This window comes from Aspergillus nomiae, assembly GCF_001204775.2.
Source record: "Aspergillus nomiae NRRL 13137 chromosome Unknown contig00096, whole genome shotgun sequence".
Taxonomy (NCBI): Eukaryota; Fungi; Ascomycota; class Eurotiomycetes; order Eurotiales; family Aspergillaceae; genus Aspergillus; species Aspergillus nomiae.
In genome coordinates this window covers 1-11830 of record NW_015378151.1, presented here as the reverse complement: position 1 = coordinate 11830, position 11830 = coordinate 1, and the positions used below count along the sequence as shown (strand labels likewise).

At 49.8% G+C, this 11830-nt stretch overlaps 6 protein-coding genes across 6 annotated transcripts; 3 read left to right on the top strand and 3 right to left on the bottom strand.

The window, feature by feature from the left end:
• Nucleotides 1–155: 155 nt before the first annotated feature.
• ANOM_005018 (polyamine acetyltransferase) lies at nucleotides 156–1213 on the bottom strand (the record flags this gene model as incomplete). The annotated part of the gene is made up of 4 exons (XM_015550275.1): nucleotides 156–254; nucleotides 314–449; nucleotides 485–765; nucleotides 827–1213. 4 exons carry the CDS (start codon nucleotides 1211–1213, stop codon nucleotides 231–233), a joined length of 828 nt encoding a protein of 275 aa, XP_015407920.1. The 3' UTR covers nucleotides 156–230.
• Nucleotides 1214–2742: 1529 nt separating this feature from the next.
• On the top strand, nucleotides 2743–4286 carry ANOM_005017 (NAD(P)/FAD-dependent oxidoreductase; the record flags this gene model as incomplete). The annotated part of the gene is made up of 4 exons (XM_015550274.1): nucleotides 2743–2899; nucleotides 3055–3344; nucleotides 3399–3972; nucleotides 4039–4286. The coding sequence occupies 4 exons, from the start codon at nucleotides 2743–2745 to the stop codon at nucleotides 4284–4286; spliced, it is 1269 nt and encodes a 422-aa protein (XP_015407905.1).
• A 492-nt stretch (nucleotides 4287–4778) lies between these two features.
• arg2 (acetyl-CoA:L-glutamate N-acetyltransferase) lies at nucleotides 4779–6971 on the top strand (the record flags this gene model as incomplete). Its single annotated transcript, XM_015550273.1, has 3 exons — nucleotides 4779–4832; nucleotides 4892–5059; nucleotides 5133–6971. The coding sequence occupies 3 exons, from the start codon at nucleotides 4779–4781 to the stop codon at nucleotides 6969–6971; spliced, it is 2061 nt and encodes a 686-aa protein (XP_015407906.1).
• A 259-nt stretch (nucleotides 6972–7230) lies between these two features.
• On the top strand, nucleotides 7231–8680 carry ANOM_005015 (sterol homeostasis protein ARV1; the record flags this gene model as incomplete). The annotated part of the gene is made up of 3 exons (XM_015550272.1): nucleotides 7231–7419; nucleotides 7471–7527; nucleotides 7622–8680. The coding sequence occupies 3 exons, from the start codon at nucleotides 7231–7233 to the stop codon at nucleotides 8678–8680; spliced, it is 1305 nt and encodes a 434-aa protein (XP_015407907.1).
• A 241-nt stretch (nucleotides 8681–8921) lies between these two features.
• On the bottom strand, nucleotides 8922–9396 carry ANOM_005014 (V-type proton ATPase subunit e; the record flags this gene model as incomplete). Its single annotated transcript, XM_015550271.1, has 4 exons — nucleotides 8922–9001; nucleotides 9112–9164; nucleotides 9235–9318; nucleotides 9386–9396. 4 exons carry the CDS (start codon nucleotides 9394–9396, stop codon nucleotides 8922–8924), a joined length of 228 nt encoding a protein of 75 aa, XP_015407921.1.
• A 705-nt stretch (nucleotides 9397–10101) lies between these two features.
• On the bottom strand, nucleotides 10102–11570 carry ANOM_005013 (BAR domain-containing protein; the record flags this gene model as incomplete). The annotated part of the gene is made up of 5 exons (XM_015550270.1): nucleotides 10102–10281; nucleotides 10334–10465; nucleotides 10519–11080; nucleotides 11160–11315; nucleotides 11446–11570. Coding segments are annotated over 5 exons (1002 nt in total), but the record flags the coding sequence as incomplete, so codon positions are not given.
• Nucleotides 11571–11830: the final 260 nt, after the last annotated feature.

Sequence of the window (11830 nt, the reverse complement as noted above, 5' to 3'; positions counted from 1 at the left end):
GAACCCATCATGTAAGAAGACCGAACCCAGTGTTTCAACATAACATGCGTCAAATGTCGCGTGGGAATTGTGAAAATCAACAACAAAGGGGAAACCTAAAACAGGAGGAAAAGGAAGATATCATAGAAGGGGAAAAAGTGAGAAAAGAGGAAAAAGGGCCAGGTAAGAGGAAGACCTGTCAACGAGGCGGCGCAACATCAGTCGCAGCAATCCTAACCACCCATGACGATTTACTCTCCGATGAATTCCAACACCTGCCGTTGGTCAGTTACAGGCTGCAAGTAGGGGTACTTTTCAGAAAAACTTCACTTACCAAATTTGTCCAACCGCCGCCACCAAACTGACACTTGCTAGGACCACGGTTCTCGAATCCAAAAGATTCGTAGAATGGCACGAGATGATCATGGGCTATGATCGAAATGCGCTCGGCGATCTGTGCTTCTCTGATCCTGTGGATGTAGGACTTCAACAACGTGGTGGCAACCTGCTTGCTTGGTGCTCCGGCAAAACAGCCAAGGAATGGATAGCAATCGTGGCACCATCTTCGTCATGGCCGACGGTCTCTCCGTTCTCCACAGTCATGCGCTCGGTTTGCCAGTTCGCGGGAAGCTCCATAGCCTTGTCGGTCACAAGCGGAGTCGAAATGCGAGTCGCAACGATGTGTCCAACCAAGGTCGGGCGAGGCTTCGGCTGGTCCTCTCCTAAGATAGGCAGTGTAAAGAGACCCAAGCAAAGTTCGGGGCATCGGTTCAGGCGATATACAAACTTTGACACCAAGTCAGCCAGGCGACAGATCGGAAAGTTGGAGTGGAGAATATGTCCATACCTTCTCTCGGGTACAGCGCTCTTGTTCGGGAAACGCGCTCTCCACGTTGACACAGTCCTCCACATTCGACACAGTCAAGACCTGTACAAAAGGGTGCAACTCGTCCAGCTTCGTGCGTTGATGCACAGGCGGGCGACGGAACCAATAAGGAAATTCGTTAATATCGTCATGGTCCACTGCAACGTAGTCTTCGTCGACCTCTTCTTCGTCGTCATCATCCACCTCTTCCATGGGGATCCCGTTGGCCATTGAAAAATCTCCACGGGCGCTCAGGCGTGAGAGGTCATCCCCGGTCGTAGGCAAGGAGAACCCGTCCGCGTTCGATAACGGCTTGAACCCATTGATGGGCTGGTCCGCAGCCGACTTATCGAAGGTATAATCGGACATTATCTGTCGCTCTCAGGACTCGATTTTCAATAGGTCGCAAGCCGACGTTCCTTTTGAATTTGCAGGGCAGATGGAAAGAAAATTTGTAAAATGCGAAAGCAGACAGATATACTCGAAGAGAGGGGAGTAAAAGTCCAAGCGGACAGGATTTGCTGAAAGCGCAGGATTGTGGAAAGGATTGGCTGAAGGGGACCCTAGGAGGGATGAAAAAGAGTCGAATCGAGGGGCGTGAATCCTCGGAAAATGGTGGGGATCAAAAATTAGCTCTGATGCGGACAGGCGATAAGAACTTGAGTCGGGTTGCAGTTCCAGAAGCTTAGGGCCGGGTCGTAAGCCAAAAGACGCAAGCCACCAGTTAAGCCTGAATGAAGGAGGTTTTCAAGTTAGGAACTGGAAAGTGCAGTTTACCAACCAGATCTTCTCAACGCACGTAAGGGAATGTGAGTGGATTGTTGTGTGCCAAAGGGTGGACACAGTGAGGCGTTTGATTGCCACTCACACAGAGGCAAATGAAGGATAGTAGTATTGTGGAAGTGTGACCCGGGCACAGTATGATTGGCTGTCCGTTTCTTTCTTTTTTCTTTCTCTTTTTTCTTTGGTACGTACGGAACAAAATCAATACAAAAAGGAGACCAGGGAAAGCAGGAGAGAAGGCAAAGTAGTCAACGATCGAGGAATATGCGTGTTCCTGAAGGATCTAATCCACTAACTATCCGCTGATAGGGAACTAAAAATGTTGGTCGATCGATCCCCCTGCAGATGGTCAGAAACTTCAGAACTAAAAGTCTTACTACTACTGGGATTAATTTAGTTAATTGCCAGGGCTTTAATTGATTGCTTTCTATCCCGGTGAAGGAAGATTGCTGAACCCAACGCGGGGTATTATTGACGGTTATATGGATACCTGATAATGCAAGTCATGTTCGTATGTAATTTATACGCGTAACATGGACGGGTGGGTAGGCTGGGGGATGGGGGGGAGAGATATGGAGAAATTTGACGGTTTCTGCCCCGTAACCGGATGGGTCCCGTACGGAGCACGAGTTTTACTCGTCGGTACTACGACAACTAGTCAGTACTCCTGAGAATAATGTGTTGCTCGGTGTCAGTTAAAGCATGGACTCTTGTCACACTGAGACGTCAAACCGGGTCATGGAACACGTGCCGTACGTCTCAGTCCAGCAAGGATCCTGTAAGGGGGGGTTCTCTAAGACAAGATTGCCTACTATCTTCGTCTCAGTAATGAGCCTGCGCAATATCTGTAAATATTTACCACCAATTGGTGATCTATTAATAACACACTTCATGATAGAGAATGGACTGCTATATCGGAGATTCATCATGGTCTATCCTTGACACTAAACATAGTGCTCCTTGATTGGTTTCTCCGCACCTGATTGCATGCAGTAGTGGGTGTGTCCATGCACAGGGACCGGGCCTTACTTCTACAACAGAGCATGTAAGGAGTCCTTGAGAACGCAACAAACCAGGACAGCAAAGCATACAGCACTGTCGATCTTCTTGCTACCATGGCCGAAGCGTTTCCTGCCAACAATGGCATGACTTCATTCTGGCGCACTGAGCCTCATTTTCTCGATAGCCATCGCTCAACCGAGGTGCTGCCTGATGCTAGTGATATTGTCATCATTGGGGCAGGATATGCAGGCGTATCGACTGCATACCACTGTATGCGTCTTAGTCAATCCTCGTCAGCTGATAAACCTTCTATAGTAATACTGGAAGCCCGTCAGGCCTGCTCAGGGGCTACGGGTCGCAATGGCAAGTCACAACTAAATCTAGGTAACTAATGAAGTGCTGACTCTGACATCTGATCCCCCTAGGCGGTCATCTGAAACCTGATGTATATTACCAAGTCAGTGCCCTGGCAGATAAATATGGAATTGACGCAGCAGAAGAAGTGGCCGCTTTTGAGTTGGCGCATATGGCAGCGGTTCAGTCTTGTGTAGAAGAGGAGAAGATCGATTGCGATCTAGAATTCGGCAAGGTCGTTGATGTGCAGCTTGACGATAATCATTGTGCCAAAACCAAGACGGGATACGAATCTCTTCTTGCTCAGGGAGCCCTTACAACAACGGAGGCCGATTTCAGTCCAAAAGAGACTGCGGAAGCTGTGAGTACCAGCTCAGCCATTGCAGATTTCTTTGTATATTCATCCCCTGCGTAGGTGTCTGGCGTGAAAGGCGCCCGGGGCTGCTTTCGCTGTCGCACAGGGCGACTTTGGCCATACAAATTTACCACTCAACTCTTGGAGCGGACTGTCTCGGCCGGCGTCAATCTTCAAACTCAAACACCCGTGCTCCGCATATCTGAAACCCCTGACATTGATGGACGTTGGACTGTCGTGACTAGCCGAGGTTCGGTTCGAGCAAAATGGGTTGTTTTCTCCAGTAATGCATATACATCTGCCATCGCTCCCGAATACAAGGACAAGATTGTCCCTGTACGAGGTGTCTGTAGTCGGATCGTGGTGCCCAATCCACCGAAAACCCCGCTGAACTGCTCTTACACATTGCGTTTTAATGCCTGGGACTATGATTATCTGATCCCCCGACCGGATGGCAGCATTGTTGTTGGTGGGGGAAAGTCTACGTTTTTCCATGACTCCAGCGAGTGGTACAACAATACGGACGACAGCAGATTGATAGAATCTGCTACGCGGTACTTTGACAATTACATGCAACGGCACTTCCACGGCTGGGAGAACACAGGGGCATATACCGACCGTGTTTGGACGGGAAGTGCGTCTCTTGTTCTAGCTCGTTCGTGACTTGATTAAATAGCTGGTGCTAACGTTTTGCGCATAGTAATGGGTTATAGCACCGACTCCTTGCCGCATGTTGGACCCATCCCAAACAAACCTTGCCAGTTGGTGATTGCCGGCTTTAACGGCCATGGAATGCCACAAGTCTTCCTCTCAGCACAGGCGATTGCGCAGATGATTATCTGTGGAGCTACGTATGAGGAGACGAAGTTACCGCGATTGTTCAAGACCACCCTGGAACGGCTGAGCAGCCAAGAGAACCACATCCTGAAACATTTGAAGGCTATTTGAATAAGAATCAATCAATTACGTACATGAATGGGTCCTAGTTTGAGTCAACATGTTCCGAACCTACAACTCCGTATTCTGCAATGTTGGCGTCTACACTTCTCTATGCCAGTCTCTAGCAGCGCTGCACTCTCCTGACCAAGCCGAGGGATTGTAAGCAATAATGGGAACCCAGGAATGAACACTACTCCTGAAGACAATGCGTGGATTTGTCTGGTGAAAGAAGATCATCGCCATGAACTGTTAACTGTGGAGATAACTTCTTTTTTTTTATCAATCTCCGAGCAGCGGGTGTTATCGGCGCCAATCAGAAGCCGAGACCGGAATGCGTCATTATCCGCATCGACTCATTTTTGTTTTCTCCAAATTGGACCCCCTCACTCCTCTCTGCTGCTCTCCTTCTGTACCACCTTTCTTCTTCAGGCTTCTTCCTTCGCCAACTCCTATGTATTCCTTCCTGAAATCAGGCTCTTTCATCCTCGATAGCAATGAAACATGAGTTCTAGGGCGCTGACTTGGCCGCGGACAGCGAAGTCCTCTCTACTAAAGGTAATCGTGAAACCCTCTCTCTTGTACATTGCTTTCCAATTGACCTTGCCATCCTGCAGCAGCAACAAACCTCCCCCTTCGTCGGTCAGCCAAGTTTGGGGGTTTCTAACTGCCGGTCCTTGTCCTCTACCTCCGATCGGCCGATCAACCAAAGTGCCGAGTTTTCGTCCAGCAGCAGAAGCTATGACCGACTAGGTCGTCGGGCTAAGGAAAAATTATTGGATCGTGTACGATGGTCGCCCAGCACCAATAGTTTCAGGAAGCATCCACTGACCACTTCAATGGCTTTTCCGGCTATAGGAATTTTTCCTTAGTCTGCTGAACTCCGCGTCTACGAAACGAGAGGCTAAATCGTATCTGGCTCGCCTGAAAGCACAACATTCTCCGAAAGCACAGATAAAACCGACCACCAGACATTCGAAAGAAACGGTTGCGCAATCACTACCGTCGGGGGTTAACCTAGGTTCATTCTACGGAGCCTCGCGGTCTGTGTATGATAGCCCTGTTTTCCGCCATGACTCAACGCCTCTCCCGCCACCGTTACAATTACCAGAGGAAAGATTACATCTAGCCCTGATTAAGCTCAGGACACCGCAGCTACTTGATGACACGATCATCAATGGAGTGGCCAAGACCCTGTCCCAGTTGAGCCGCCTAGGGATGGCTTGCTGTGTTGTGGTTGACCCTGGAACTGCGGACAATGCAAATACCTTACGCAGGGTTGCTGCAGAACAAGCCGAACGTATTTCAATTGCAGTAGATGGACAACCAGATTCAAAGTCTGCCCATCTCGACTCGGTCTTGTCTCTGTCCCCGATGTATCCGGAGCAGCCCACCGTTCTTTCCAGAAAGGCACTCCTCAATCCGCTCCGTGACGGCCAAATTGTGGTTGTTGCCCCCATTGCCTACACGGAAGATGTCCCTAAGGCAGTTACTATATCTGCGAATGATGCCATTCTGGCCCTCACAAAAGAGCTTGCCGGCCTGGCGATGCGCCCCGACCCTGATGAAGACCCTTGGCTCACGGCGCAGAAAATCGCTAAGCTGCAAAAAGAGGTTTCTTTGGATCGAGTAATTCTCCTGGACCCTCTTGGAGGAATCCCTTCCTTCCAAGGACCGCAGACATCGCACGTTTTCATCAATATGGAGCAGGAATTTGATGATATCAAGAATGAGTTGCTTCACGTACAGGCTTGTACAACAACCACACCAAAACGGGAAGATACCTCCATTCAGGATCCTTTGGAGAGGCACCTGGACAACTTGCAACTGTCGCAAAGTGTGCTTGCTATGCTCCCATCGGCGTCCTCAGGGATTATTACCTCTCCGCTGGAAGTTTCTAATTCAGCTAGGACACCTCAGGCTAGCCCTTCAGATGTATCTGCTGTGGGAACCCGACGACAGCGAAACCCGCTCATTCACAACTTACTCACAGACAAACCGCTGCTTTCCTCTTCACTGCCCGTGAGCCGACGAGAGGCGATGAACCGTAGACGAGGCTCTATAAATTCCCCTAGTTCTCATACAACTTTTGTCAAACGAGGCATGCCTATCACAATGATTCCCAACCCACGAGTTGAGGTGTGGACAGCGCAGAATCGTCCACGGCTGACGCTGGATGATCCGAGCATCGACCTGCCGCGATTAGTTCATTTGATCGAAGACTCCTTCAACCGTAAACTCGACGTCCAGGATTATCTCAATCGAGTCAACGATCGGTTGGCCGGACTGATCATTGCAGGAGAGTATGAAGGTGGTGCTATCCTCACATGGGAGCTGCCGCCGGGCGTGGAAGATGATGGTAGCCCGGCCAGTGAAGCTCGGATGGTCCCATACCTGGACAAGTTTGCTGTCTTGAAACGCAGTCAAGGAGCTGGTGGTGTGGCCGATATTGTGTTCAATGCTATGGTTCGCTCATGTTTCCCCAACGGGGTATGTTGGCGCAGTCGCAAGGACAATCCAGTGAATAAGTGGTACTTCGAGCGCTCTACGGGGACGTGGAAGCTATCTGACACCAATTGGACTATGTTCTGGACGACTCCAGGATTGACCGAGAATTCCCAACGGTTTTCTGATTATGAGCAAGTGTGTCGGAGCATTCAGCCGAGTTGGGCGGACGATACGGGTGTTGTTGATTGATGGATATAGACCTTCTGGCCTTTCTTTTTGCCTCGAACTAGTACATAATATGCACCAAGTGTAGCAGGGGTTCTGGCATGAATGTATATACTTAGACTGATCGATGAAAATATCCCCAAATGGACATTATAACATGGACACTCACCGCCTTCGGCCTGGACACCGAACCGCCGCGATTCCGTCGCGATGAGCTCCCTTGACCTCTCCCTGAAATAGACATTGACTATGGATCTCAGGATGACTAGAAGTCAATGACATGATGCCTATCTGCATCGAGTGCTCGTATCCCGTGTCGCATTTGTATAGCACTTACAGTCGTGCCGACGATCGTTCGTTAGGCAAAGGCGTGCGCTTGACACAATGTCCACGCTGCCAGCGATTCGCGGATAAGTATGTTGAATACGATTTTGTCGTGATCTTCATTGATCTCGTTTTGATCAAGCCGCAGGTATGCATATTGAAGTGATGGCTTATTTGGAAACTAATGTACTGACCACAGAAGGTCTATCGCCATCTCCTTTTCAATAGGCTTGGAGGAGACAACAACCAATTCGATGTACGTCCTGTTATTTCTCATTCGCTTTCTCTTCTAGTCCACTGTGTCCTCGGAATTAGGATCTGTCCAACTGACCAAAGTATCTGCTCTCTAGCGCTCTATCATTCGTCTAGGAGTCCTTCTACTTTTGTTTGACGTCTATCTGACATGGGCTCGCATTGAGAAGTCTCCCTCTTTGGCCACCACCTTCCTCTCTCGCGCACCGATCGTTGTCCAGTACTTTTTCTTTTTGGGCCTAAATGCGCTTGCGACTCTTGCCCATCATCTCACCATCCGTGTCCTAGCTTCAGTACTCGCCCCAACACCTAGGGGCTTGAGGCAGAATGGCAGCAACTCGAATACTACCACGACAGATAGCCCCCTCTCCACCCCGTCGACACCAGTACATACCTCTCCTCCAACTCAAATCACGAATGCGCAATCCCAAGTATCTCCCACCTCAGCATCCATGTTGAGTCCACCTAGGCTCACTCGGCAAGGCTCTTACGATATTCCATCAGCGGGCGGAGGATTCTCAGCCGCAAACAGTTTAGGAAGTGATAATCACGCCGTCAATCCAGCAACTCAGAGCTCATTACCACCACCTCCTTTGCGCCGCGCCTCCACAGCTCCAATTCAGAGCATTCAACCGCTGCCTCCTCCAACACCCGCCAGCCCCACCGCCATCAGCACTGCACTTCTCGTTAGCAGTTGTGCCAAACTTTTCCCGATACTGCTTGTCATCTGGGGCGACGGCAGTGGCATTGCATCTCAGACACCCACCAACAGCAGTGTAGGGACAAGTCGCGTAACCCCGGGCAATCTCTCGCAGCACGCGCTGAGCGGTATGACCGCCGCGGCAACCACCACCACCACAGGCTCGTCAGGAATAGCGGGATCACCATCGGCAGCTTCGTCAACGCTTCTAGAAAGCTTGATTCAGATGCTGCCTCAGTCGGTACCGACAAGTTACCTAGCAAACTTCGTCGAGCTGACAGGCTCACTTTTCTCACTGGGGGCAGCCGATACACATCTGGTGCTGTTGAGTAATATCGAAGCCCTATATGTCCTCTTAGGATGCGGGTACCTCCGCGCTGTAACACTAGCAGTCGCCGGACTAATGGCTCGATGGACAGTACAGAGAGTCATCCTAGGAACAATAGGGGTTGGCTAACATACAACGGAAATACCTATCAGATCTTTCAAGTGAAAAACGAAACTCATCCCGTTCATGAGAATCTATGAATCACCGCTGAGAAAACATCAATGTAGCAACATGAAAGAAAGAAAACGTAGTACCAAGCATACACAAGATAGCTATACAAAAACCCCATAATTCACTTCACTCATCCACCTTCCAAACCCAACCTAACATATCCTACCCTCCCCCCAACCAAGAACCCAATAAAGAAAAATCACTGCGGCACCCGATCAGGCCTAATATCCGCCCTCTTCGGCGAAATAAGCGGATGCCACTGCGCCAGGAACGTAATCGCTGCACATATCACAAGTCAGCACACTCATTCTCCCAACCCAAACCCCAAATACCCAAACCTAGTACAAAGGAAACAGAAAAGGATAGAAAAGAGAGAGAAAAAGACATACCCCACATCAAATAACAAGACACAAACGAGAGGATAAGCGTACTCCGCCAGAGCCTAAGACACCCGTTAGACCTAGATCCGAGGAGAACATTGAAGGGGGATTGGGGGGAGGGGGATCACATACGTCTGGTTCTCGCCCTTAGGACTGAACAGCCAAGCGACAACGGACGCGACGGCGATGACGATCAGGCCGATGATTAGACTCCACCTTTTGTTTTCACGCTGTTAGTTTTTTCTTTTCTTGGTCTTTTGGGTGAGGAGGTGACAAGACACACCCGTTCGCCATTTTGTATCTTGGTTATTCTGCTTCGAATAGCTATGGATTGTAGGTGGTGGAGGGTCAATGCAGTCGGACACAGGGACCAGCCGGTGTCTTCTTGTTCTTTCTTCTTTTTCTGTGTGTGTGGAGATAATCCGTGAGTGAGTGGGTGGTTCCGATGCGGGTATGCTGGCTTCGTTCGGTGGTTTGTATCTGTTCGCAAGTCGATGTATCTCTGATGTTTCTCCACCGGTGCGGGAATCGGTGTTGTCTTCGAGGAGGTAGAATGGACCGCTTGCCTCGTAAGGGACGGGGGATTTGGCGCGGGTCGAGACGAGCAAGAGCGATAGATATTGACTCAGTGGTGGGAGGATTGTTGTCGTTGAGGTGGACTCTCCGCGGGATAGAGGTATGGGATGTCGGAGCTCTAAGGCTGGGGGAGCTTGTAGGTGATGTTGATGCCTGAGGCAGAGATGCTGGATGGTAAGGCGGTGATGGGTTGCAGAATGGGATTGTCTTGCGTAAGGCTTGCTTCGATAGGAAGCTGCATGGGGTAGATTTAGGAATCATATGTGGGGGTTAATGCTGTCTCTTGGTTTTATTTCTGTTTTTATCATGATGTTAAAGTGGAAAGATTATGCTTATCCGCCCACTCCAAAAACAACTCTCAGGCTTAAAAGACTTGCTTTACAGTCTACTAATCAACTTTACGCATCAATAGAGCCACGACTGACCCTACATGTCCATAAATTGGGGGATATAAAACATCTTCAGTGCATCAGGGGTAGTTCACAACGTAATCCGAGGGTTCCATAACAGCTGGCCAAAAGAAGAACGTAACGAAAGCGTGAAAAGAAGAAATAGATTCAAAGGGGTGTTCTAAGCTCCCTCACGACTCTTGCGGTAGCTAGCCTGCAAGACAAGTCAGTTATAAACACTTCCAAAACGACGGAAAAGATCATACCTCTTGTTCAACCTGTAAGCCATCAACCACAGGAGCCAGCTCGCTGAGGATTTCATAAGCCCGCTTGTGGAACTCAAGCTGGGCGGCGATCAAGTCCGCCAGGTTTCTCAAAGGCTCAGGAGTGTCCAGAACCTGGTAGACAGTTAGCAAACTTCCCAGCTGCACCTATAGAATTTACAACTCACATTCTTCATGACGCTCACAGCCTCCTCGGTCTGGCTGACGAACTCATCTTCGGCTTGTTCGATCTCCTGACGGGCCTCCTCGCTCAAGTTGTCCAGATCACCCCTAGCAGCTGCCTTCTTGCTAGCCTTGACCGAGTCCAGCATAAGACGGGCGTTCTCGACATTTCTGCGCGCCTTGGCCGCAAACAGGAGGTTGGTGTTGAGGGTCGTGTTCCACCCAGCGAGGAAGCGCGACTGGATCTGTCCATCCTGCGACAGACGGGCCTCACCTACTTTCTCCGAGGCTAGCGCATACTTCTCCAGGGCAGTGGCCAGAGGATCCTCGCCGGTGGAGCTCTGCGCCAGAGTCTGAGATCCGGACAGAGAGGCACGGGCAATGGCATGGTTGAAGGTCTTAGGCTGAGGCTTGGCCGAAGGAGGGGCAGTCAGGGCAGCCTGGGCCTCCGCAGGGGAAGAAGCTTGAGATAAAAGCTGAACCTTTTCACCGATGGTCCGGCCCAGGTCGTTGAATGACTCGCGAATGTTGGGTGGGTAGTCGTAGGCCTCGTTAGAGTACTGCGAGCTGTATGGAATTGGTCAGCGCTATTTTCATGGGAAAGCAGCAGACCCTTTCTGGGGGCTTTTCAAGACCTGTCACTTACGTCACCTGAAGGAGCTTCTGGTGGACCAACTTAAGAGCGTCCACGCGCTTCTCAAGCTCAAGATATTCATCGGGAAGTTGAGTCTTGTCTTCGGCTTGACCCAACTGCTCTTTGATCATCTGCTGCGTGCGCGCAGCGAAAGGCGAAAAGCTCGCACTACCCGCAAAAGCAATATAAGATTAGAAACATGTCAGCAGAGGGCTTTAGATGTTGAGGACTATCACGGGTGGAAGCGACAATTGAGGGGGTCGGGATAATAGCAGCCTCAGAAGTCGTTTCATCTCACCTAAGGTTCTTTCCGAACGCCTGCACTTTGTCCATACTGCAAGTCAAGACAATACAACTGAAAAGGGATATTTCGGGAAGAAAGATGACTTCAGGAGGGCAGAAGTTGTCCTTAGGCAGAGCACGAGGGTTTGTTTGGTTTATGAGCGCTGGCAGATCACGGATGCACGCTCACCGCCTTGGATGAAGTTCAGGGCACCGCCACGTTTCACAATAAATTACATTGGATTAACTATAGTAACTAATGTATGTAGTATGTACTAGGAGTATGTCAATCTGGTTAATGTGACCCATCCCTGGTATCAACCTGCAATCATCCTTCACAACCCGAAATCACAGAAGAAGACAATGGCAACAGCACAAATCAAATCAAATCAAAACCAAAA